Source organism: Oncorhynchus keta, chromosome 22 (assembly GCF_023373465.1).
Source record: "Oncorhynchus keta strain PuntledgeMale-10-30-2019 chromosome 22, Oket_V2, whole genome shotgun sequence".
In the NCBI taxonomy this organism is placed as follows: domain Eukaryota; kingdom Metazoa; phylum Chordata; class Actinopteri; order Salmoniformes; family Salmonidae; genus Oncorhynchus; species Oncorhynchus keta.
Window position 1 is genome coordinate 22025020 of NC_068442.1, and position 27907 is coordinate 22052926.

Below are 27907 nucleotides of genomic sequence, written 5' to 3' on the forward strand. Positions count from 1 at the left end.
GAGGAATTCCATCTGTGTGTGTGTGTGTGTGTGTGCGTGCATGCAGAGGAATTCCATCTGTGTGTGTGTGTGTGTGTGTGTAGAGGAATTTCATCTGTGTGTGTGTGTGTGTGGTCATGTGTGTGCGTGCGTGGGACAGGCATGGCAACTTACATGACTCTTCCACTGTGTTCCTGTCAATGAACTGGTTGAAGTCCAGGAGGAACTGGGTGTTGTTGTCCTTGTCCTTCAGGCCTTTGCAGTACTCCCTATTTCAATATGACACATTAGATACATTACAGTAGTCTCAAACCTAACTCAACATCTGCACAACATCATACTCAACCCCTTTTATAACTTGTCCTCAATGCTATTCAGTGCTCCTCAATGCTGGCATAAACTGTGGATTAACTAGCTACTCTTGTCTGTAAGTAAACTACAGGTGTATCGATGGCTGTATATGATCTGAAGTGGAGGAGATTCATATATGCTGCTGTAGCCAGTCACCTGGGGGCAATGAAGGTATGTCCCAACTCATCAAACCTCTCCACCTGCAGAGTGTCCATGGCTGAAGAGAATAGACAGACATCCTTAGAACCTTACACACACTGTGGAGGACACATGGCCTACACAGTACATAGACTGATCGTTATGAAAAGAAAGAACTGAAAAAAAAGATGAATGAGTGTAACAAGAAATGACAGAAAGAGAGAAAGTGATTATGGAGCTAAACTCCATCTTTTAAGCTTGGTATTACCACTAGTCTGTCAGCATGACTTTTCACGGCTGATAGGAGGGTAGACTTTGCTGACTGTCTCGGTCAGGCCTTTCCTAGAACAAGGCAATCCTTAAACTCACGGACAACCAACGGATACTGGTTCATAAAATCAAATCGCATAAAACAGTATGTCAAATGCTTAAATAGTGACACAAGGAATACATACACAGTGAATAACGAATAACATGCTATATACAGGGAGCAGAAAATAACATGCTATATACAGGGAGCAGAAAATAACATGCTATATACAGGGAGCAGAAAATAACATGGCTATATACAGGGAGCAGAAAATAACATGCTATATACAGGGAGCAGAAAATAACATGCTATATACAGGGAGCAGAAAATAACATGGCTATATACAGGGAGCAGAAAATAACATGCTATATACAGGGAGCAGAAAATAACATGCTATATACAGGGAGCAGAAAATAACATGTTATATACAGGGAGCAGAAAATAACATGTTATATACAGGGAGCAGAAAATAACATGTTATATACAGGGAGCAGAAAATAACATGTTATATACAGGGAGCAGAAAATAACATGTTATATACAGGGAGCAGAAAATAACATGTTATATACAGGGAGCAGAAAATAACATGCTATATACAGGGAGCAGAAAATAACATGCTATATACAGGGAGCAGAAAATAACATGTTATATACAGGGAGTAGAAAATAACATGCTATATACAGGGAGCAGAAAATAACATGCTATATACAGGGAGCAGAAAATAACATGCTATATACAGGGAGCAGAAAATAACATGGCTATATACAGGGAGTAGAAAATAACATGGTTATATACAGGGAGCACAAAATAACATGCTATATACAGGGAGCAGAAAATAACATGCTATATACAGGGAGCAGAAAATAACATGCTATATACAGGGAGTAGAAAATAACATGCTATATACAGGGAGCAGAAAATAACATGCTATATACAGGGAGCAGAAAATAACATGCTATATACAGGGAGCAGAAAATAACATGCTATATACAGGGAGCACAAAATAACATGCTATATACAGGGAGCACAAAATAACATGCTATCAGGGAGGTGACCAAGAACCCGATGGCCACTCTGACAGAGCTCCAGAGTTCCACTGTAGAGATGGGAGAACCTTCCAAAAGGGCAATCTCTGCAGCACTTCACCAATCAGGCTTTTATGGTAGAGTGGCCAGATGGAAGCCACTCCTCAGTAAAAGACACATGACAGCCCACTTGGAGTTTGTCAAAAGGCACTTAAAGGAGAGAAACAAAATTCTCTGGTCCTTGAGAGACCCAGGCAGATTCTGGATTTGAACCTGATCAAACATCTTTGGAGACCTGAAAATAGCTGTGCAGCGGCGCTCGCCATCCAACTCGACAGAGCTTGAGGATCTGCAGAGAAGAATGGGAGAAAATCCCAGAATACAGGTGTGCCAAGTTTATAGTGTCAAACCCAAGAATCACTGCCAAAGGTGCTTCAACAAAGTACTGAGTAAAAGGTCTGAATATTGGCGTAAATGTGATATTTCAATTTTTTCTATATACATTTCAATTGATATATTCTAAAACCTGTTTTTGCCTTGTCATTATGGGCTATTGTGGGTAGATTGATGAGTTAAACCAACAATTATCAGTTTTAGAATAAGGCTGTAATGTAACAAAATGTGGAAAAAGTGGTCTGAATACTTTCCAAATGCACTGTATGTATTGTGTGTGTGTGTGGTGTCTGTATGCATATGCATGATGTAAGGGTGTGTGGGCGTATGTAGTGTGTGTGGTGTCTGTATGCATATGCATGATGTAAGGGTGTGTGGGCGTATGTAGTGTGTGTGTGTGTGTGTGTGGGTGTGTGTATATGTGTGTTGGGGAGTCAGTGTAAGTATGTGTGAGTGTGTGGGTAGAGTCCAGTGCTTGTGCATAGTCAGTTCAAGAGAGTTGTTGCAAAAAAGGGTTAATGCAGGTAGTCAGGGTAGCCATTTGATTAGCTATTAATGGTCTTGTTTAGATGTCCTGTGGATTTTCAGGGTCCTGTTGGTTCCAGACTGAGTGCATTGTTACCGCTTGGGCCTTCCTCTGACACCGCCTGGTATAAAGGTTCTGGATGGCAGGGAGCTCGGCCCATGCACTACCTTCTGTAGCGCCTTGCAGTCAGATGCCAATCAGTTGCCATACAAAGCGGTGATGCAGCCAGTGAAGATGCTCTCGATGGTGCAGCTGTAGAACATGTTGAGGATGTGATGGCCCATGCCAAATATTTTCATCTCAACCACAGACTGGTTACAGTGGTGACAAGTTAATGTGTGTCACACACACGCACACAGTTTTGGACAGAGATGAAGTGTGGTGTGGTGTGGAGAGTTAGAGAAGGTGTGGAGTGAGACTGAAGTGATCGAACAAACAGAAGAGGGGAAGAGGAATACTTGCCCTTCTGCCCTGTAGTGACCCCAGAGAGAGAGAAAGAGAGATGGGTAGGTAGATAGAGAGAAAACAGAACCATTGGGATTTCAGATGTCTTGCCAAATTGATATTACACCAATTAAAAATTCTAGAAAAGGAAGGAAAACTGATTTAAAACAACAGCACTATCAAAACTGTGAGGTGCTACCATGCAGAGACACGCAATAAAGCATAGTTTGTTCACAGACATCCACAGTTACTCCAGCACAGTGTTTGTCTCTCCTATCATTTCATATGTGACAATCCTTGGCTTGGGATTTTACTTTGCTCTATAGTTTCTACACTCGTAAAGACATCAATGTTCATCACCCCATCTTTTAAAAGAAGACATCATGAGAAACAATTCCATTAAACTCGATACAGTCATGTCAGGAGTCTGTGAAATCGTTTACTGATGGTTCAGTATCAAAAGGTTCATGAGTATCTGGTCCATAATCAAGGAATTTCTTATGGGCTCCCGAGTGGCGCAGCGGTCTAAGGCACTGCATCTCAGTGTTAGAGTCATCACGACAGACCCTGATTTGATTCCAGGCTGTCCAGACTGTCACAACCCGCGGTGATTGGGAGTCCCATAAGGCGGCGCAAAATTGGCCCAGCGTTGTCCTGGTTAGGGTAGGCCGTCATTGTAAATAACAATTTGTTCTTAACTGTCTTGCATGGTTAAATCAAATAACAAAATACATAATTTCAATAGCATGTTAAACATGACAGGTAGATTTGGGGCATCTCCTCTAAGGACTTGGCAGGACAGGGATCACATGGACCTTAACTGCTCTTTCTATTACTCCTTATCACCGTAGATTAGTCATTCATTTTCCTGTCTTAGACTCTTTTCACTTCCTCTTGTTTCCCTCTGAATCAATATACTTCATCAAGCAAACACAGACACATGACCATGCAGAGACTGGAGGAGAGATAATGAAAAGTGAGATACACCAGAGAATACACTGAGTACTTGCCCCATGGGGCTGTATGGATCCAATAAAGGAGCAGATAGAGAGAAGACAGGAGGGGAACATTAAAGTCAACAGAGAGTTGGATGTAGAGGTGGATTTATCTTGTACATCAGAGGTACATGGTCCATGTGATAAAGCCGCTATGAGCAGCTATAAACCAGGTCTGGGTAGAGAAAGAGGTACAGACAGATTTACAGTCCAGAGGAAAGCCCTGGAGCAGAGTCAAGCTTTGTAGAGGGTAATATGTCCCCTCTGCCCTCAGATTCCAAGAGAGGGAACAGAGGAAAGAGTAATGGAAAGGATGAAGGTAGAGAGAGAGAGAGGGAACAAAGGAAGTGGGAAGTGGGAGACAGGGAGGGAGGAGAGAAACTCCTGAGCCCAGGAGAGAGAGGGAGCAGGAGAGGTAGAGCGGGATGGTAGGATGGAAGGAGAGAGCGAGACAAAGGGAGAGACAAAGGGAGGATCAAAGTATGTGTGTTTAAGTCTATGAGTAGCAGGACTGGAGACTGGTCTAGAGGGCCACTCATTTCATTTCAATTCAAGGGGCTTTATTGGCATGGGAAACATATGTTAACATTGCCAAAGCAAGTGAAGTAGATAATATACAAAAGTGAAATAAACAATAAAAATGAACAGTAAACATTACTCACAGAAGTTCCAAAAGCACTCTATAAACAAGGGACATCTGCAAAACTCGCTGATCTGAGAGCAGAGTCGTTGAAGAAGGTTTTGTTTGTGTTGATGTGTGTGTGTGTTTGTGTGTGTGTACTCACCCATAGCCTGTCTGATGGTGTCTCCCAGTTTGGCCTGTATGTAGTGTTCACTGTACATTGTCAGGACTAGGGCCAAGCTGGGGAAATAAAGGTATGGTCACTGTTGACAGACTGATGGCAATGCTTGGAAAAACATGTTCATCCAGAAGGTGACAGAACACTGATAATCTGCATAAACACATTTGAGTGATTGTTTTACTGTGATGGAAAGGGACATAGAGTGCCCCCTACTGGCCAGACGTATATTATTCATGAATGCGATATCTAAGACAACTGTAATACTACAGCAACCTATCCAATGCTTTCAGATGGCCACTAGTTTCTAGGGCTACAGCTATGGGGTTAAGGGTTCTCTCTGAACTGGATTCAACATCTGTCAGTCCTCCTGCTCACCTATAGTCTGTTCCATTGAACTGAGCCCAGGTGTACGTCCTTACTCCTCTGTCGATGTATCTCTGTCAGAGAGCACACACACATGCACACAAACACACACACAAGCAAACACACATGCACAATGTACGTGAAACACATACACATAGAAACAGAAGCTTTTAAACAGTCCTAATCCTAAACAACATACCTTTCACTGTTTTCACTGGGAGATGACATCAGTGCTGTCCGTATTAGTAACATATTGATCTGTCATTTGTGCTGATCTCACCTCATCCTGAGTTTTAACCAGAGTCTCTATGGTCTCTTCACCTGGGTTCCCATCTATCATAATTCTCCTGATCTACAGAGAGAGAGAGAGAGAGAGAGAGAGAAAAAAAACAAAATCTAACAATGTTTCGTCTCCAACTGTACCCTGTGTCAGATATCTGAATGGTTACAAGGTTTGATCTCTCTACCATTCTCTGTATAATCTAAAACACAGTGCACATCTGTACACCAGAGAGCGAGAGAGAGCGAGAGAGCGAGAGAGCGAGAGAGCGAGAGAGGAGAGCGGAATAACAACAAGGAGATTGTAGCACATACTGTATACGTTGAACTTCACTCCAACCGTATATATTAAAGGAGAGAGAGACAGACAGAGTTGTGGTTGTCACTGCTCCTGTAAATATGTCCTCTCATTTACAGCCAGTCACTGTGTAAATCACACTCAATTAGATTTAGTAGGAGACAGGACACAACTAACACCTGTGTGTGTGTGTTTACCTGGACTTTAACGTTGTTCTCCAGTTCCGCATCGAGGAAGTCCAGAGTGACAGGCTCCTGGAATTTAGGGTTCTGAAGAGAGGACGGTGTTTAGTCTGGTGGATGAGTTAGCATGGCACGCACGCGCACACGCACACACACACACACACACACACACACACACACACACACACACACACACACACACACACACACACACACACACACACACAGTGCCCATATATACATTTATTCAATATTTACAAGAAACCGGTGAAAACAACATTACTATGGAGAGAAACACTGGGTTATTGAAGTAAATAAAGCTGGTTAATTCAGTAGAATGACCCTGTTTATATCGGCCCCTCTGAAGCATGTTGAGTTGTTACAGTGAGTTGTAATGAAACACAGTAGTTTGTATGTTTTTCAGTGCTGGGTTCTTAGCATGGCTTCAGGCCAAACTGTAAAACTCTGCTCCTTACCCTTTGACTCATGTTCGACACAAGAGGATAACCTGTATAGTTGTACATACAATCAGACAGTTCATAAAGCTGAGAATCAATGCCAGGTAGGGGTTTACCACTGACTTGAATACTTCAAATCCCTGTGGTCCTTCTGTAGCTCAGTTGGTAGAGCATGGCGCTTGTAACGCCACGGTAGTGGGTTCGATTCCCGGGACCACCCATACGTAGAATGTATGCACACATGACTGTAAGTCGCTTTGGATAAAAGCGTCTGCTAAATGGCATATATATACATACATACATATATATATATAAATCAAAGTTTATTTGTCACATGCGCCGAATACAACAGGTATTAGACCTGTAGACCTTACAGTGAAATGCTTACTTACAGGCTCTAACCACCAATGCAAAAAAGGTATTAGGTGAACAATAGGTAAGTAAAGAAATAAAACAACAGTAAAAAGACAGGCTATATACAGAAGCAAGGCTATAACAGTAGCAAGGCTATATACAGGCACCGGTTAGTCAGGCTGATTGAGGTAGTATGTACATGTAGATATGGTTAAAGTGACAATGCATATATGATAAACAGAGAGTAGCAGAGGAGCGGGTTAGAGTCCCGCTCCTTGAAAGCGGCAGCTCTACCCTTTAGCTCAGTGCAAATGTTGCCTGTAATCCATGGCTTCTGGTTGGGGTATGTACGTACAGTCACTGTGGGGACGACGCCCTCGATGCACTTTTTCCTGGAATGTGAGTGTGTGTATTTTTGTGTGTGTTGCTTGTGTGCATGATGGTTTAGTCTGTGCGTGTGTTGTCTGCATGCCTGTTACAGTCTGTGTGTTTCATACAGACCGACTGTACACAGTGTTAATGTCAGCAGTGAAACCCTCTGTGCGTATCAGTGACTTTATAATGTTATAATGTAAGTAGGAGCAGAAATACACATCTACTCTATTAAAGCACCAGTAAATGGATGGAACCTGATACTCTGGTCTAAAACAACGCTGCTCTACCTTTAGACTGTTTACCCTTTATGGAAGGTTCATATGGATTTAGTTTCTGCAAAAGCTACAGACACACACTGTGATGATGGTGGTTAATAAATGATCCTTACATTAGATGGAGAGAAAATACACATTGAACAGTGGAGAAGGAAGATGAAGAGGATCTTAGCATTAAATAAATAACAAAATCTGATACAAGTCAGTATTCGATGTCCATCGATGTCTGATGACGTCATGAGATGATGTGGAAACAGGCCACTAGGAGCAACAGTGAGTGCTGTTACATTCAAGTAGGTAACAGTTATGCTAGGGTGTTGTGTACGGGGTTGGGCATAAGTGTCTGCCTCTGATTCCAAAGGTTACAAGTTTGAATCCTGCAAAAGAAAGTCGTTTTAAAGATTTTTTTCAAGCCTATCCCAAACCTTAACCATTAGGAGTTAATGCGTAAACTTAACATTAAACACTTCAACATGTGACATTTGCAACAACTGCAAAATTTGACGTTTGAAAAATGTCTAATTCTGACGTGAGACTGTGAGAGCTAGTTGCGTTAGAGGCCATTAGATAATACAGAAAATGCATGCACATTGATAAACAGTCAAATCGTTTAGTCTGTGGGAGGATGAAAGTATATGGCAGAGAAAGAAAGAGAGGGGGTAAGTGAGTGGGTGGGGGAGAGAGATCAAAATCCAACTCCAAATGTAGCGAGGGATTTATGTGATGAATATGAAATGTGTTTTCTATACAACCATAATCACATACAGACCGAAACACAAGAAAAAGAGAGAAAAGAATATGTTCAAATAGTCAAAGGTCACCCTCAATATTCACACACCCCTCTGTTTCTCTGATCACACATTTGCACAGATACACACACAGGCACGGACACACACACATCATACACAGTAAGATTGACAGGGTGTGTGTTTCAGGGTGGGCCCCCATAGGAGAGAAAAATAGACAGCACAGGGGTCCATGAGAAAATACTCCTGCCCTTTCACTGGATAATGGACATAATTTAAAAAGCATGCATATGGTGTGAATATAAATAGGAAATACAGTTTCAAGAATTGATCCAGGGAGAAAGGCAAACCTGCAGCAGTACAAAGGAAGGACCCGCTATAACCCTGGTCATCATGTGTTAGTTTAGTCACTGCTTCTCTCTGCCAGACAGCTCTAGCTCCAATGACTTAACTCATCACAGGAAACTAACTGCCTTATCTACAACATCTATAATTTCCTCAAGGACCCACCCTTCTCTCTCTCCCACTCCCTCTCCCTCTCACATAACCGCACACACACATAACCGCACACCCAAACGTCTCTAGTCACTTACATAACATAATAACAGCAGGACAGATGGATTAGAGGAAAGAAACCGTTACATAGAAAATCTGAGTCTAAATAAACAGTGTGAAACATTGAGCTAATTACGTGACGTTAGTTTACTGGAGGTTAGTAACTAACTAATATGTACTAGTCACTATTCATATATGGAATGTAGGGGCATGTTGCTATAGCATCAGGAAATGCCAACACTTGACCACATTTTACTGTACACACACACTCTACTCAATGGTCTTACAGTTAAAGATCAGCAGGGCTAATAATCTAAGTCTGTACTATATTCAACTATAGTAGATCAGTGGAGGCTGCTGAGGGGAGGTCGGCTTATAATAATGGCTGGAACAGAGCAAATGGAATGGTATTAAACACATGGAAACCATATTTGATACCATTCCACTCCAGCCATTACCACGAGCCCGTCCTCCCCAATTAAGGTGCCACCAACTTTCTGTGTAGTAAATCTACTCTCTCTCAGTCCTATTGTCACCTCATGGAGAGTGATGGCACATGGCTTACTGAGTCTTGTCTTGCAGTTACAGATCCTTTTCTAACAGACACATACTGAAATGAGTGATGCAGGGAGTATTTCAGTGGGAGACATATTATTCCCCATTTGATAATAATATGAATTCATAGGCTAGGCTCTTTTATCTAAATAGAATAAACATTTAATCATGTGGCCAGGCAGGAATCAAACCATGACTGTTGCAACCTTCAACAAAGGTTTGCATGTGCTCCGCTTGTATAGGAATACCTTCCTAACATTGCCCTCAGAACAGCTTCCATGCATCGATGCATGAATGAGGTGTCGAAAGCGTTCCACTGGGATGATGGCCCATGTTGACTCCAATGCTTCCCACAGTTGTCCTTGATACACATGGGAAAAGGTTGAGTGTGAAACACCCAGAAACATTGCAGTTATTGACACAAACCAGTGTGCCTGGCACCTACTACCATATACGCTGTTCAAAGGCACTTAAATATTTTGTCTTGCCCATCTGAATGGCAGACATACACAATCCATGTATCAATTGTCTCAAGGCTTTAAAATCCTTCTTTAACCTGTCATCTCCTCTTCATCTACACTGATTAAAGTGGATGTAACAAGTGACATCAATAAGGGATCATAGCTTTCACCTGGATTCAACTGGTCAGTCTGTTATGGAAAGAGCAGGTGTTCTTAATGTTTGTATACTCAGTGTATATCCAACTAGCTCTCAGTTTCACATCAGAATTAGATGTTCATTCATGTTTCTCTAAGTTTTTAAGTTTAAGGTTGAGGCATTAACTCAGAAATCTTAAGGTGAGGCATTAACTCCAAATGGTTAAGGTAAGGGTTAAGGTTTTGGATAGGCTTAAAACAAAAATAACTTTCTATCGTATGATTTCAATTTGCAACCTTTGGAAAAAGAGGCAGATTCTTACGGCAAAACCGGAACCTACTTGAAGGTAACAGTGAACACTGTTGCCCCTCGTGGCCGGTTTCCACATCATCGCTTGACGTCCTCAGACGTTGTTGGACGTTGAATAATGACTTGTGTCATGGGGTGACCTGGCTACTGTATCAGCATGGTTCAAATCACATTAGTCAGACCAAGGCCTTCTGATGGCATTCATCTCTGATCCCCTCTCTGTAATGTGAAGCCTGCTCCAAAACCTGACTGACACACTCACACAGATGGTTCTTCCATAGGAAACGTATACAACACTCTGCAAGACCCCCAGTCACTTTGAACTGGTTCCCTTTGAAAGAGGCTGCATGCCTTCACACACACGCATGCACACCATGTGTGTGCTGTGTGTTGGTCAGTGCCTGTGTGTGTATGTATAGATTAGATCCATGACTGTGTATCCATTTTGATTAGCCTCTACTATAGCAGAACATAGTATAGGCTGTGGCTGGATGAGATGTGAACATGTGTCCCATGAGGCCCCCCCCTGAACACAACATGCCCCAAAAGAGAGCCTGGTCCTGGGCCACATGGCCATATGTAGCCTGTCAAGACCTGGCCTGCGGGTGTTGAGGAGGAGGTCAGGAGAGGAGGAAAAGAAAGGGGAGGAGAAATAGAAGAGGTAGGGAGGAGCAGTGGGTTGTGTTTCTCTAAAGGTGGGTCAGGACCATCATGGTGGCTTTGTAGCTAGAAACACTGCGACGATCATGTGTGTGTTCATATGAACATGCATAAGATCCACACTAGTCATAGCAGCACCTCAGGATCCTCAGTCTACTCTGTGTGAGTTGGGATTGTAAAACATGTTAACAGAATAGAAGAGGTAAGAATAGAACATACCTTAGGTTGGAGGTTGGGGTGTAGCAGCACATATCCGTTGGGGGCGATGGCAAAATAATATCCATTAGGTCCGATCTAAGAAACAGGTACAGAGAGGGTTGGAGGAGACAGTTGATCATAGGCTGTACACCATGTCTTCTCAATACATCACTGTTCTGGATTATTAATGTATCATCAACAGGATTGAGTTGATGTGTGAGAGGGTAGGGCTGTCACAGGTAACACTGAGACTGAAGTAAGAGAATAAGGAGTGTTCTGGTGTGTTAGTGTGTGTGTCACTCACAGTGTAGCGCGGTGTGAGCTTCTTGATGTCATCTAGTGACACGTCAATCCCCATCACCCCTAGGATCAACTGGTTCTGAATCTGAGAGAGAGGGAAAGAGGAGTTCAAAATTAAAATGTCAAATCACAGTCTGAATAGTAAGAGTCGTGCTGATTTAGAGGATATTGGCGTCTAATGCTGGGATGGGATTATCTGAAAATGGTCCCGTGAGGCCCAGTTGGTAGAGCATGGTGCTTGCAATGGTAGGGATGTGGGTTTGATTCCCATGCGGGACCAGTAAAAAGAAATGATGCACTCACTACTGTAAGTCATTCTGGGAAAGAGCATCTGTGTAAATGTAAAGAGTTTGTTTTCCTGGTTGTGTATGTGGATTACCTCTATGCCCAATTCATCTTTATACTTGGTCTTGTTGAAGACAGGTAGGGTTCCTAGCTCCTAACACACACACAGACAAAGCTAAAATAAAGTCATCGTTGTTGGGTTTCAGAAGCCTCCAGCGTAGAGGTACATTTTGGTGAGGTGCGTTGTGGGATAGGAGGAAGTGATGTCATACCAGAGCGTCGAGGTAGACATTAGTCCACTGGACCTGCTTGGCTAGCTGGTCAGCTAAAACCATGGGTCTGCCCAGTACATCCAGGTACTCCTAGAAAACACACACATACTCTCCTTCAAATACACACCTTTAAGACAAAGTCAACAACAGACACACGTCTGGGACAACATTAAACACACACACATGTTCATGCACATTGCTTCTCACTTGAGTGTTGATGCGTATGGCTCCAATTGAGGGAATCTCATAGAAGTATCCTGGGAGAAAGAGAGAATGGGCTAAGATCAGGATATTAACTATATTAGTTGACCAAAATGGACCTCATCATACACAGCTGTAGCAGTGCTTCAATATTACAAACAACAACAACATACCTTTATTAAGGCAGGCCATCCACTGGACTGGACCTTGATCATAGTTGTTCTGACCTACTGAGAAGGTGAAGAAACGCACCTAGAACACAGGAACATATGAATCTGTTATAGCAACATCCACATTAAACCATATTGTGTGTGATGGAAGTTAATCAACCATAGTTAGGTATTGTATGAACCAAGACACTGTGGGGTTATTATGAGCCATAGAATGTTAAATCTCGCTCGTGGGTGGGTTACTGTTACATTGCACACCGTGGGTTGTTTTGTGAAGACCTGGGGGTGGTGTTACCATGCTCTGTCTACCCCCCATCATACCCATTTCCTTTCTATGTGCTGAGCAGCGAGAACAGCTTTAGCTTTGGTAGAGTTATCACCACACTTCATATCTGCTTGTTAGTTCCCGCAAGGTCAAAACGCTTAGGGTTTTAGGGTTAATGTTAGAAATAGTGTTAGGCTTAGGGTTAGGAGCTAGGGTTAAGGTTTAGGGTTGTGTGTGTGTGTGTGTGTGTGTGTGTGTGTGTGTGTGTGTGTGTGTGTGTGTGTGTGTGTGTGTGTGTGTGTGTGTGTGTGTGTGTGTGTGTGTGTGCATTTGTAATAATCATCTGCCCTCCACCTGTATAAACCATAGGTTCAGCAATCAGACACTTTCCTCTTGATCCAACCCATCACTCTGTGTTTACTAGAAGGGTCACCGACTAGGTGGATTATACATTAAAATGTGTGTGTGCTTTCAACTGTACCTTCTTGTCAGAGTTGTATTCCTGAAGTATGGCCGATGCTCTCTCCTCTCCTCCGTCAGTGAACAGCATGATGATCTTGTTACAATTGGCTCTAGTGATGTTAATCTGCACAGAGAAATCACACAAGGTAGAGAACAGGGGTTGCTATCCCCCATCCTAACACACCACCACCAAATCCTGTAATCAAGGATTAAGAAGATGACAAAAATCAGGGTTTTAAAAGCCTGGAGGAGGGTTGAACACACAGGTTGGCGTTTATTGTTATGAAACATGCCCTGGAGTCATAACTGCAGAGTGGTCACCAGCTGGCACAGCCACAAAGTCATATAATCAGATTTTAAACCTAATCCTAACATTAAACCTAACTTTATGCACACTGATAACCCTTAAATTAAGATCAAAAATCACATTTTAGTTTTCATACATTTTTACAATATGGACAATTTTAACTTTGCAGCATGCCCATCTAGCGGTAATGGCTCAGTTCTGCAGCAGAGGTCAGTGTCTGACAATTATCCATCATACGAGAAAGAGCAGAGCTCAAAGGTAACAGAATGTACATTTTAAATGAAGTGCGGTATGTTCCTGAAGTATCAAAGTAAAATAACATGGAGCAGGGCTGTCGTTATACTGTACATCTGTTATTACTACAGCGTTATGAACAGAGCATAGTGCCTCTTACTGCATATAGCTGTTCGAAGGCAAACTCAAATCCCTTGGTGTAGTTGGTGATGCCTTTAGCAGAGATGTTCTGAATCGCATCCTTCAGGATCTTCTTATTCCTCACGTTGGCCTGGACCAGGTGGTCAAAACACGCTGTGTTATTCACCCTGGTGTTGAACTGGTAGAGGGAGACAGATAGGGGTTAGACAAACGCACGCACACAGACTGATTACTCACACACACACACACCTGGCCTTGACTATTATCATAGCGTGGTAAACAGACACATTCATCAAGTGTTGCTAATTACTTTGCATTCTATCAGGATCATGAGCTGGTACCATGGAAACGAGACTTCCTCTACCAACACACTCTCATTAGAGTGGAAATACCACGCACGCACAAACACACACGCACACGCGCACACACACGGTGGCAGGTAGCCTAGCGGGTTAAGAGCATTGAGCAAGTAATCTAAAGGTTGCTGGTTCAAATCCCAAAGCCAGCAATGTGGAAAAATATGCCATTTTGCCCATGAGCAAGGCAGTTAACCCCCAACTGCTCCAAGGCGCTGATGACATTGATTAACCCCCTAAGGTTGATGACCTAGCCCCTGTGAAAAACTATTCAGCATCATATAAAAATAGATCAGCTTAAGCTAGAGATATATGTATTACATTTACATAAGTATTCAGCCCCTATACTCAGTACTTTGTTGAAGCACCTTTGGCAACATTTACAGTCTCGAGTCTTCTTGTGTATGACGCTAAATGCTTGGCACACCTGTATTATGGGAGTTTCTCCCTTTCTTCTCTGCAGATCCTCTCAAGCTCTGTCAGGTTGGATGGGGAGCGTCGCTGGACAGCTATTTTCAGGTCTCTCCAGAGATGTTCAATTGGGTTCAAGTCTGGGGTCTGGCTGGGCCACTCAAGGACATTCAGAGACTTGTCCCGAACCCACTACTACGTTGTCTAGGCTGTGTACTTTGCTCTGTTCATCTTTCCATCGATCTTGACTAGTCTCCCAGTCCCTGCCTCTATAAAACATTACCACAGCATGATGATGTGGTAATGTTTTCGCCATAGGGATGGTGCCAGATTTCCTCCAGACATGACACTTGGAATTCAGGTCAAAGAGCTCAATCTTGGTTTCATCTGACCAGAGAATGTTGTCTGAGAGTCTTAAGGTGCCTTTTGGCAAACTTCAAACGGGCTGTCTACTGCCCTTTACTGAGGAGTGGCTTCTGTCTGGCCAATCTACCTTAAAGGCCTGATTGATGGAGTGCTGCAGAGATGGTTGTCCTTCTGGAAGGTTTTTCCATCTCCACAGAGGAACTCTGGATCTCTGTCAGAGTGACCTTTAGATTCTTGGTCACCTCCCTGACCTAGAACAGCTCTAGGAAGAGTCTTTGTGGTTCTAAATTTCTTCCATTTAAGAATGATGGAAGCCACTGTGTTCTTGGGGACCTTCAACGCTGCAGACTTTGTTGGTACCCTTCCCCAGATCTGTGCCTCGACACAATCCTGTCTCGGAGCTAGGAGCATCCTGACTGGTTGCATCACTGCCTGGTACGGCAATTGCTCGGCACTACAGAGGGTAGTGTGTACGGCCCAGTACATCATACATTCATGTACATACTACCTCAATTGGCCTGACCAACCAGTGCTCCCGCACATTGGCTAACCGGGCTATCTGCATTGTGTCCCGCCACCCGCCAACCCCTCTTTTACACTACTGCTACTCTCTGTTCATAATATAGGCATAGTCACTTTAACCATATCTACATACTACCTCAATCAGCCTGACTAACCGGTGTCTGCATGTAGCCTCGCTACTTTTATAGCCTCACTACTGTATATAGCCTTGCCACTTATTTTTCAATGTCTTATTATTGTTGTTTTTATTTTTTTACTTACCTATTGTTCACCTAATAACTTTTTTGCACTATTGGTTAGAGCCTGTAAGTAAGCATTTCACTGTAAGATCCACCTACACCTGTTGCATTCAGCGCATCTGACAAATAAACTTTGATTTGATTTATTTAAATTCCTTCGACCTCATGACTTGGGTTTTGCTCTGACATGCACTGTCTACTGTGGGACCTTATATAGGCAGGTGTGTGCCTTTCTAAAACATGTCCAATCAATTAAATTTACCACATGTGGACTCCAATCATGTTGTAGAAACATCTCACGGATGATCAATGGAAACAGGATGCACCTGAGCTCAATTTCGAGTCTCATAGCAAAGGGTCTGAATACTTATGGAAATAAGTATTTTTAAACATTTCATAGAAATTTCTAAAAACCTGTTTTCACTTTGTCATTATGGGATATTGTGTGTAGATTGATGACGATTTGTATTTATTTATTTATCTACTCCTATTCACACCTACTCCTACACATACTCATTCAATGGTTTTTCTTTATTTTGACAATTTTCTGCATTGTAGAATAATAGTGAAGACATCAAAACTATTAAATGACACATATGGAATCATGTAGTAACCAAAAAAAGTTTTAAACAAATCAAAATATATTTTATATTTGAGATTATTCAAAGTAGCCACCCTTTGCCTTCATGACAGCTTGGCACAATCTTGGCATTCTCTCAACCAGCTTCATAAGGTAGTCATCTGGAATATATTTCAATTAACAGGTGCGTCTTGTTAAAAGTAAATATGTGGAATTTCTTTCCTTCTTAATGCATTTCAGCCAATCAGTTGTGTCGTGACAAGGTAGGGGTGGTATACAGAAGATAGCACTATTTGTAAAATACCAAGTCCATATTATGGCAAAAACAGCTCAAATAAGAAAAGAAAAAACGACAGTCCATCATTACTTTAAGACACGCGGAAAATGTCTAGAACTTTGAAAGTTCCTTTAGTGTACTCGCAAAAACTATCAAACGCTATGATGAAACTGGCTGTCATGAGGACCGCTACAGGAAAGGAAGACCCAGAGTTACCTCTGCTCCAGAGAGTAATTAGATTTACCAGCCTCAGAAATTGCAGCCCAAATAAATATTTCACAGAGTTCAATTAACAGACATCTCAACATCAACTGTTCAGAGGAGACTGCTTGAATCAGGACTTCATGGTCAAACTGTTGCAAAGGAACCACTACTAAAGGACACCAATAAGAATAAAACACCAGCAATGGACATTAGACCGGTGGAAATCTGTCATTTGGTCTGATGAGTTCAAATTTGAGCATTTTGGTTCCAACCACCATGTTGTAGTGAGACGCAGAGCTGGTGAACAGATGATCTCTGTCACGGATGCCACCGGTACTGTTGCTCATTCTGTTCATCAGTTCCGGAGGTCGACGTCACCAGCCTTCTAGGCTGCACTGAACTGTGTCATTACGCACACCTGGTTCCAATTCCTCACTGATTGTGTTTGTAAAAATCTGCCCTTTGTTTCCCCATTGGGCTGTGGATTATTGTTCTCATGTCCGTTGCTCGTGTGAGCACCTATGCGTTGTCTCAACCTGTGCTGCGTGTTTTGTAAATGGTTTATTACGGGTCTCGTGCCGTGTTGTTCTACGAGGTTTACCCTTGCTCTTTTGCTTGGGTACATCCCAGTGTTTTGTATATGTGTTTGTTTTGGGTGTATTAAAAACCCAGATGAAACCTGCGCCTGTCTCCAAATCCTTTATAACAGAGTGACAATCTCTGCATGTGTGGTTCCCATCGTGAAGCATGGAGGAGGAGGTGTGATAGTGTGGGGGTCCTTTGCTGGTTGCACTGTCTGTGATTTATTTAGAATTCAAAGCACACTTAACCAGCATGGCTACAATGAGCATTCTGCAGCGATACGCCATCCCATCTGGTTTCTGATTAGTAGGTCTATCAAATGTTTTTTAACAGGACATTGACCCTGCACACCTCCAGGCTGTGTAAGAGCTATTTGACCAAGAAGGGAAGTGATGGAGTGCTGCATCAGAGCTCCCAAGTGGCGCAGCTGTCTAAGGCACTGCATCTCAGTGCAAGTGACGTCACAATAGTCCCTGTTTCGTATCCAGGCTGTATCACATCCGGCCTTGATTGGGAGTGCCATAAAGCGGCATAGAATTGGCCCAGTGTCATCCAGGGTAGGCCATCATTGCAAATAAGAATTTGTTCTTAACTGACTTGCCTAGTTAAATAAAAGGTTAAATGTAAAAAAAAAAAAATATCAGATGACCTGACCTGACCATGATTTGGACCGCAGAGTGAAGGAAAAGCAGACAACAAGTGCTCAGCATTTGTGGGAACTCCTTCAAGACTTTTGGAAAAGCATTCCTCAAGAAGCTGATTGAGAGAATGCCAAGAGTGTGCAAAGCTGTCATAAAGGCAACGGTTGGCTATTTGAAGAATATCAAACAAAAAATATATTTTGATTTGTTTTACACTTTTTTGGTTACTACATGATTCCATGTGTTATTTCATAGTTTTGATGTCTTCACCATTATTCTACAATGTAGAACATAGAAAAAATAAAGAAAATCCCTTGAATTAGTAGGTTGTGTCCAAACGTTTTGACTGGTACTGTATCTGTACTGTTTAGTGACAAAAATAAGGGGTCTTTCTTATGTCTCATATATTGGACAGACACTTCAGAACAAACTTTTTGTATATTGTTTTGGGGACACTCTTTTGTTCCATGTAGTGAATCTGTTATTCAATGTGTTTGTATGGGCTAATAGCAGTAAGGCCACAACATGTTTTTCATCAAATATGTTTTTAAATTATTATTTTTTTGGTACTATAAGGGGTCTTCAAATTTCTAATCAAATAGCCAAATATCCTTGGTATGACCTTCCTAAAACAATTCAATATAGGTTAGTAGTACCCCCACCCCTTCCCCGGCTAAGACTCTTATGGATTAAGGCAGCCCCCAGTACCTCTCTGATTCAGAGGGGTTGGGTTAAATGCGGAAGACACATTAGTTGAATGCATTCAGTTGTGCAATTGACTAGCTATCCCCACGCCCTGCACACACACACCTTGGCAGACAAGTCATCAGTCATCAGACAAGTCATCAGTCATCAAAACCTGCACAGACCTATTGTACCTACAGCTACAGATATAAGACAGACAAAACACTCACAATGTTGTGATCATAGTAATTATATGATGCAGAGAGGCTAGGCCAAAAGTTGGCTGTACTGTCTTTCTAAACAGTGCTGCAACCCATTGATCTGAACCAATCAATGTGCCACTGTTAATCAGCCAATGGGGAGAGCAGATATACATGCATCCATGGAGACTAGCAGAATCTGGCTAGGTGTGTGTGCGTGGATATCTGCGTCTGTATGACAACCTTGATATTTATAACTGAGTGACGGACTCCACTTGGAAGAATAATTTGAAGGTTTCTACCTGACATGAAGACTAAGCTTAGAAGCCAGCATGGACACACATGCACCCACAAGTATGTTTTACTATACTTGTAGGTACCAAAAAATAATATTCCCATTCAAAATCCTATTTTCCTTAACCCTAAACCTAACCCTTAACCATAACCTTAATCCCAAAACCCTAACCCTGAAACTAAACCTAACTAATAACCCTAAACCTATACCCTAACACTAACAATAGTTAGTGTCGCCACTCGTCTGAATCTCGTTTTTTTGTGAGGACTTCTGGTCCCCACAATGATAGTAAAACCAAACCTCGCACACACACGTACATACACTCTCATAATAGAATGTGCTATTGTATCACCTAATCTATTAAATGGAGAGGAGGGTGAGAAGGAAGGTGGGATGGAAATAGTTGTTTTTATCAGGGTTTTTATCAGGGTTTATTAATGCATTAGTGTTGTTTTCAACCTCTGGGTTTTCTAGTTGGTTCTAGTTGAGTGTAGTCTGAGAAAGACAGAGGGAGATGTAGAAAGAGAGTGATGGATAAGTATTTCCCATGGTTCTCTGAATGGCACTCTAGGGCTGTTGTAGCAGCCTGATCACTAGGAATATACTTTGATTTTGGACATTTGAAAAGATCCTGAGAACATTGGTATATACCTTCCTCGGTGCTCACCAAAACAAAATAAAATCAATTGCACAGCACTGGGTGTGAACTCATAATACTCAGCAGCAAAGCACACCGCTCAGACCACTACACTACAACAATTTACAATGTGTTTGCAAGCCGTGAGAATACTTGATGGTACACTATGAGAAAAAAAAGGTTCTACCTATGGGGACAACCGAAAAACCCTTTTGGAACCCCTGGATTATAGATAATCAACATTTTGGTAGATTGGTAAAAAAAAAAAAGCAGACATTGAATATCCCTTTAAGCATGGTGAAGTTATTAATTACACTTTGGATGGTGTATCAATACACCCAGGCACTGCAAAGACACAGGCGTCCTTCCTAACTAAGTTGCCAAAGAGGAAGGAAACCGCTCAGGGATTTCACCATGACACCAATGGTGATTTTTAAAACAGTTACAGAGTTTAATGTCTGTGATAGGAGAACACTGAGGATGGATCAACAACATTGTATTTAGTCCACAATACTAACCTAAATGAAACAGAGTGAAAATAAGGAAGCCTGTACACAATTAAAACATTCCAAAACATGCATTGTGTTTGCAACAAGGCACTAAAGTAATACTGGCAAAGCAATTCACTTTTTTGTCCTGAATACAAAGTGTTATGTTTGGGACACATTACTGAGTACCACTCTCCATATTTTCAAGCATAGTGGTGGCTGCATCATGTTATGGGTATGCTTTTGGAGTTTTTCAGGATAAAAAAGAAAAGGAATGGAGCTAAGCATAGGCAAGACCCTAGAGGAAAGTCTGCTTTCCACCAGACTCTGGGAGATTAATTACTCTTTCAGTAGGTCAATAACCTAAAACACAAGGCCAAATCTACAGTGGAGTTGCTTACCAAGAAGATGGGGAATGTTCCTGTGTGGTAGATCTAAATATTTTACTTAAATCTACTTTAAAATCTATGGCAAGACCTGAAAATGGTTGTCTAGCAATTACATTTTTTGTTATCCATTTTGAATTCAGGCTGTAACACAACAACATGTGGAATAAGTCAAGGGGTATGAATACTTTTAAAGGTTCTGTATGTATGTATACTTACATAAACTACGTTGACATAGTCATCATCAGACAGAGTCTCCAGCATCTCACTGACTGAGGTCTTGATCAGCTTCAGAGTCAGACCAGACACACTGCCACTCCTATAGAGACATTTAAGCAGTTTAATCTGTCTATCGACATGTCTGTAGACAAATGTCGTAGTGACATCATGAACATTCTATTGTCGTTGTTGTTATGATAAAGTATATACACAAAAACGACAGGCTGCATGACATCAGTAGCCCGGTGCTCCAAATAGCATACTTTCTCTAGTTATAAACCCATCCGTTTAAAAATGTATTCAGTAAATGACAAACTAGCAAGCCAGGCAACTAAAAACTATTTTCTAATCATTATTTTGGTTTGTTGCTAGCTAGCTCATTAGCTAGCTGGATATCCAGTTCAAATAATGACCAGAGTATAGCTGACAATGCCACCGTAGTATAAATTAAATGTCATTTTGACCAGCGACACTTCTAATTGTCTACAGACATGTCGTTAGACCAGGTATAAACTGGCCTTTAGATTCAACACAAAGAATTAGAATGATGAAGTTATATTTATATGATTCAACCTACCCCAAAACTACACTGCAAGATACAAGAGGGAGGTACTCTGGTATACTGTACTATGTTGGACTAGTGTGTTGGGCTAGTTGGGTATAGTGTTACTATGCGGGAATGTCATATAGATCTACATGTTGTGACTCACGCGTCCACTAGGATCAGCATGTCCTTGGGAGAGGCAGTTCCCTGAATGTACCTACACACACGTCACATACACACAGAGATTATAAATATACTCACAGTACACAGATATTATAAACACAATATATACAGAGGTTATAAACACAGTCGTGCTTCTACACCTGCATTGCTTGCTGTTTGGGGTTTTAGGCTGGGTTTCTGTACAGCACTTTGAGATATCAGCTGATGTACGAAGGGCTATATAAATAAAATTTGATTGATTGATTGATTGAGTCGTAGGCGCCTGAGCAATGGAGCAAACGGAGCATCTGCACCCCGGCTTTCAAAATAGGGGAGCAAATATTTGTTGATCATGATCCATTAGGTAATTTGTCATTTTCAATGATTAGCAAAACTTTGAGCTAGTCTGTATTCAAATAGATATGTCCATTTTATATACGACGTACAGTAATAACTACCAGATTTGCACCCCTCTCCCATCGCCTCAAGATGAATGGTTTTGACCACTCTAAAGCATTTTCTCTCTCCAGCACGTCATTGTTTTGGTTCAGTGCAGATAGAAAGCAATCGCTGCACAACTGGTGTTTAAAGTCAAAAGGCACTTGCAAAATGCAATTATTTATTTATTTTTTGTGCTGTTGTTAGTCTGCTGCTTCAGTGTCTTTAGATATTTTTGTCAGATGTTACTATGGAATACTGAAGTATAATTACAAGCATTTCATAAGTGTCAAAGGCTTTTATTGACAATTACATGAAGTTGATGCAAAGAGTCAATATTTGTAGTGTTGACCATTCTTTTTCAAGACCTCTGCAAGACCAATTTACATGGCAAAGAGGGACTTTGCAATTACTTGCATTTCATCTGATCTCTCTTCATAACATTCTGAAGTATATGCAAATTGCCATGATACAACTACAAATACCTAGGTGTCTGGTTAGACTGTAAACTCTCCTTCCAGACTCACATTAAACATCTCCAATCCAACATTAAATCTAGAAATCGGCTTTCTATTTCGCGAAAATCCTCCTTCCCTCATGCTGCCAAACATACCCTCGTAAAACTGACCATCCTACCGATCCTTGACTTCGGCGATGTCATTTACAAAATAGCCTCAAACACTCTACTCAACAAATTGGATGCAGTCTATCACAGTGCCATCCATTTTGTCACCAAAGTCCCATATACTACCCACCACTGCGACCTGTACACTCTCGTTGGCTGGCCCTCGCTTCATACTCGCCGCCAAACCCACTGGCTCCAGGTCATCTCTGCTAGGTAAAGCCCCGCCTTATCTCAGCTCACTGGTCACCATAGCAGCACCCACTAGTAGCACGTGCTCCAGCAGGTATATCTCACTGGTCACCCCCAAAGCAAATTCTTCCTTTGGCCGCCTTTCCTTCCAGTTCTCTGCTGCCAATGACTGGAACAAACTGAAAAAATCACTGAAGCTAAAGACTCATATCTCCGTCACTAGCTTTAAGCAGCTGTCAGAGTAGCTCACAGATCACTGCACCTGTACACAGCCCATTTGTAATATAGCCCATCCAACTACCTCATCCTTATATCATACTCTATTTATTTATTTATGTATCCTGCTCCTTTGCACCCCAGTATCTCTACTTGCACATTCATGTTCTGCACATCTACCATTCCAGTGTAATGTAGTCTCCAGCACCATCCCTCACCTATTACTGAAATTGTGGTTGGAACACACTTAGTTAATGTTTAAATTAAGTATTGCCACTATAAACACCTTTAATAGAGTCATAGTGTTATTATTTAATGCAATCCTCTAGTGAGGGAGTTAGTTTTGTGTAATTAATATCAAGTAAAGCTTCTGAAGTCGAGAACAAAATTCTTAGTATTGCAAAAAAGTGATATTGAAGGCAAAACATAAATCCAAAAGTATTGATAGTGAAACAAAATATTGGAAGGTTTTTTTTTTGAGAGCAAATAAAAACATTTTCACTGATTTCTTTAATGATAACGTAATTAAATTAAACGCCTCCCTCTTTCCTGCAATTCTCCCTATCTTTGGTTATGTTGCCCTGACCTTGGATTGCACTGCCTTTTTTCTAGTTTGAAGATTTGGCACATTCATTCCAGCAACATCCTGCATCCCACTGCTGGTTTACTCTGAAGCAGAGCAGGGTTGATCCTGGTTGCTTCCTGGATGGGAGACTAGATGTGGCTGTAAGTGGTGAAAAAAATCATGTGAAAACCACAGTCATTTTTTACATGTGATTTGATCACAAATGTGTTCACACCAAAAAAATTCACGCACATTTTTTATAATTTTTTGCATATATATTTTTCAGGGTTTGTACACAGTTTGAGGTTTTGATCCACACTCATGAGGATATGAGAGGCAGGTGGATGGACACAGGTGGTGAGTGGAGAAGAAGGGAGAGTGACAATGTGTGTGTGTGTGTGTGTGTGTGTGTGTGTGTGTGTGTGTGTGTGTGTGTGTGTGTGTGTGTGTGTGTGTGTGTGGGGGCCTTCATTATAAAGACATTACATTCATACATTGCATTATGGGGACGTGATCTGAATTAATGTGGTGGCTGCAGTGGCTGTGTCTCTCTCTCTGTGAAATTCTTTACAACTGTAGTCTTTGGGTCTCTTACTTAAGTCACACCTTGGACAATTCCATTGGTTATCTTGTGCCTAACAAGCCAAATCAAGCTCATATGAAGCAATACAAAATGTAAAATGTTCAGGTCGGCAGCATATTGGGAAAAAACGCAGCAGAAACTAAGAGACTGCTGGAACATGTTCCTGTAAATTTAGTAAAGATGATATCATCAAGAGGAGGATCCTGAAGATTTCTCTGTATTGGATTGCTTGTTTAACATTTTCTGAGGCAGCAATGGGAGGTCTGACTATGGCTGTGAATAGTGAATGTAATGCACCCTCTCCCTCCCCCTCTCTTGTTTGTGAGGTAGATGAGCTGTGGTTTTCCACCTCTGTTAGTCTTCTGTTATAATATAACATTCTGTTATAACATCTTCTGCCAAGGACAATGAACACCCGCCCACCCACCCACGCCGCATACACAACCCTCTCGCACAGAGCAGAGATAGGCCAGCCATGGTCTATTCCTGAAACCTTTATGGACTCTGGGTCCAATTGAACAGTTGGAACCTCACTCACGTATATACAGTTGAAGTCGGGAAGTTTACATACACTTAAGGTTGGAGTCATTAAAACTTGTTTTTCAACTACACAAATTCCTTGTTAACAATGTTAAGCCGGTTAGGACATCTACTTTGTGCATGACACAAGTAATTTTTCCAACAATTGTTTACAGACAGATTATTTCACTGTATCACAATTCCAGTGGGTCAGACGTTTACATACACTAAATTGTTAACTGTGCCTTTAAAAAGCTGGGAAAAATCCAGAAAATGAAGTCATGGCTTTAGAAGCTTCTGATAGGCTAATTGACATAATTGAGTCATTTAGAGGTACACCTGTGGATGTATTTGAAGGCCTACCTTCAAACTCAGTGCCTCTTTGCTTGACATCATGGGAAAATCAAAAGAAATCATCCATGACATTAAAAAAATGTAGACCTCCACAAGCCTGGTTCATCCTTGGGAGCAATTTCCAAATGCCTGAAGGTACCACCTTCATCTGTACAAACAATAGTACGCAAGTATAACACCATGGGACCAAGCAGCCGTCATACAACTCAGGAAGGAGACGTGTTCTGTCTCCTAGAGATGAACATACATTGGTGCAAAAATTGCAAATCAATCCCAGAACAACAGCAAAGGACCTTGAGAAGATGCTGGAGGAAACGGGTACAAAAGTATCTATATCCACAGTAAAACGTGTCCTATATCGACATAACCTGAAAGGCAGCTCAGCAAGGAAGAAGCCACTGCATCAAAACCTCAATAAAAAAGCCAGACTATGGTTTGGAACTGCACATGGGGAAATGTCCTCTGGTCTGATGAAACAAAAATAGAACTGTTTGGCCATAATGACCGTCATTATGTTTGGAGGAAAAAGGGGGAGGCTTGCAAGCCGAAGAACACCCTCCCAACCGTGAAGCACGGGGGTGGCAGCATCATGTTGTGGGGGTGCTTTGCTGCAGGAGGGACTAGTGCACTTCACAAAATAGATGACATCATGAGGGAGGAAAATTATGTGGATATATTGAAGCAACATCTCAAGACATCAGTCAGGAAGCTAAAGATTGGTCGCAAATGGGTCTTCCAAATGGACAATTACCCCAAGCATACTTCCAAAGATGTGGCAAAATGGCTTAAGGACAACAAAGTCAAGGTATTGGAGTGGCCATCACAAAGCCCTTACCTCATCCTATATGAAATGGATGGGCAGAACTGAAAAAGTGTGTGTGAGTAAGGAGGCCTACAAACTTGATTCAGTTACACCAGCTCTGTCAGGAGGAATGGGCCAAAATTCACCAAACTTATTGTGGGAAGCTACCTGAAAGGTTTGACCCAAGTTAAACATTTCAAAGGCAATGCTACCAAATACTAATTGAGTGTATGTACACTTCTGACCCACTGGGAATATGATGAAAGAAATACAAACTAAAGACATAACATTCTCTCTACTATTACTCTGTCATTACACATTCATAAAAAAGTGGTGATCCTAACAGACCTAAAACAGGAATTTTTACAAGGATTAAATGTCAGAAATTGTGAAAAACTGAGTTTAAATGTATTTTGCTAAGGTGTATGTAAACTTCCGACTTCAACTGTATATATATACAGTATATATAAATATAGATATATATATTCTCTCTCTCTCTTTACTGATTTCTATGAGGATTATAAATAGCAACAGCTTGTACTATTACCCAGTAGGCCACTGGGCTGACACATACTCATTACAGTCCACCAATCACAAATCTTCCCCCCCAGAGAACGCAGGAGGAAACATGGCAACAAGCCCCGACCCCTGCCAGCAGAGTCTGGGAAGGGACAAGATACACACACATTCTAGCTTACACGGACACCTGCACACACACACATACTAATTTCCCACATGCACCCTCTCCCTCTCTGTGAGGTCAGTAGTGGGTAACCTTGGATCCATACGCTATCCCAGCAGGCCGAGGTGCATGCTGAAGGAGTGACTCCATCCTGCTGCCTCTACGTGTGAGGGCTGATGCAACACACCACATGCTATTGACCCTACACACAAACACACTGACTCGGTAAAGAACACCCACGCGTGCGCAAGTAAGTCCAATCACACACACACACGAACACACACAGAAAGCAGCACACCGGTCAATATTAGACAAAGCAGCCAGGTTTAATGTCAGAAGGACTCATTTACATTTACATTTAAGTCATTTAGCAGACGCTCTTATCCAGAGCGACTTACAAATTGGTGCATACACCTTATGACATCCAGTGGAACAGCCACTTACAATAGTGCATCTAAATCTTTTTAGGGGGGTGAGAAGGATTACTTACCCTATCCTAGGTATTCCTTGAAGAGGTGGGGTTTCAGGTGTCTCCGGAAGGTGGTGATTGACTCCGCTGTCCTGGCGTCGTGAGGAGTTTGTTCCACCATTGGGGGCCAGTGCAGCGAACAGTTTTGACTGGGCTGAGCGGGAACTGTACTTCCTCAGTGGTAGGGAGGCGAGCAGGCCAGAGGTGGATGAACGCAGTGCCCTTGTTTGGGTGTAGGGCCTGATCAGAGCCTGGAGGTACTGAGGTGCCGTTCCCCTCACAGCTCCGTAGGCAAGCACCATGGTCTTGTAGCGGATGCGAGCTTCAACTGGAAGCCAGTGGAGAGAGCGGAGGAGCGGGGTGACGTGAGAGAACTTGGGAAGGTTGAACACCAGACGGGCTGCGGCGTTCTGGATGAGTTGTAGGGGTTTAATGGCACAGGCAGGGAGCCCAGCCAACAGCGAGTTGCAGTAATCAAGACGGGAGATGACAAGTGCCTGGATTAGGACCTGCGCCGCTTCCTGTGTGAGGCAGGGTCGTACTCTGCGGATGTTGTAGAGCATGAACCTACAGGAACGGGACACCGCCTTGATGTTAGTTGAGAACGACAGGGTGTTGTCCAGGATCACGCCAAGGTTCTTAGCGCTCTGGGAGGAGGACACAATGGAGTTGTCAACCGTGATGGCGAGATCATGGAACGGGCAGTCCTTCCCCGGGAGGAAGAGGAGCTCCGTCTTGCTGAGGTTCAGCTTGAGGTGGTGATCCGTCATCCACACTGATATGTCTGCCAGACATGCAGAGATGCGATTCGCCACCTGGTCATCAGAAGGGGGAAAGGAGAAGATTAATTGTGTGTCGTCTGCATAG

At 42.1% G+C, this 27907-nt stretch overlaps 1 protein-coding gene across 1 annotated transcript in view; it reads right to left on the reverse strand.

Annotated features, from left to right (window-relative positions):
• Positions 1–27907, reverse strand: part of LOC118401180 (voltage-dependent calcium channel subunit alpha-2/delta-1) — an 80757-nt gene that overhangs the window by 47992 nt on the left and 4858 nt on the right. Inside the window, 14 exon segments of the mRNA XM_035798476.2 lie at positions 154–248; positions 487–547; positions 4947–5023; positions 5340–5401; positions 5608–5679; positions 6102–6173; positions 11190–11264; positions 11473–11547; positions 11848–11907; positions 12026–12115; positions 12233–12282; positions 12400–12478; positions 13143–13247; positions 13825–13983. Of these exon segments, the coding sequence (XP_035654369.1) occupies positions 154–248; positions 487–547; positions 4947–5023; positions 5340–5401; positions 5608–5679; positions 6102–6173; positions 11190–11264; positions 11473–11547; positions 11848–11907; positions 12026–12115; positions 12233–12282; positions 12400–12478; positions 13143–13247; positions 13825–13983 (1132 nt within the window).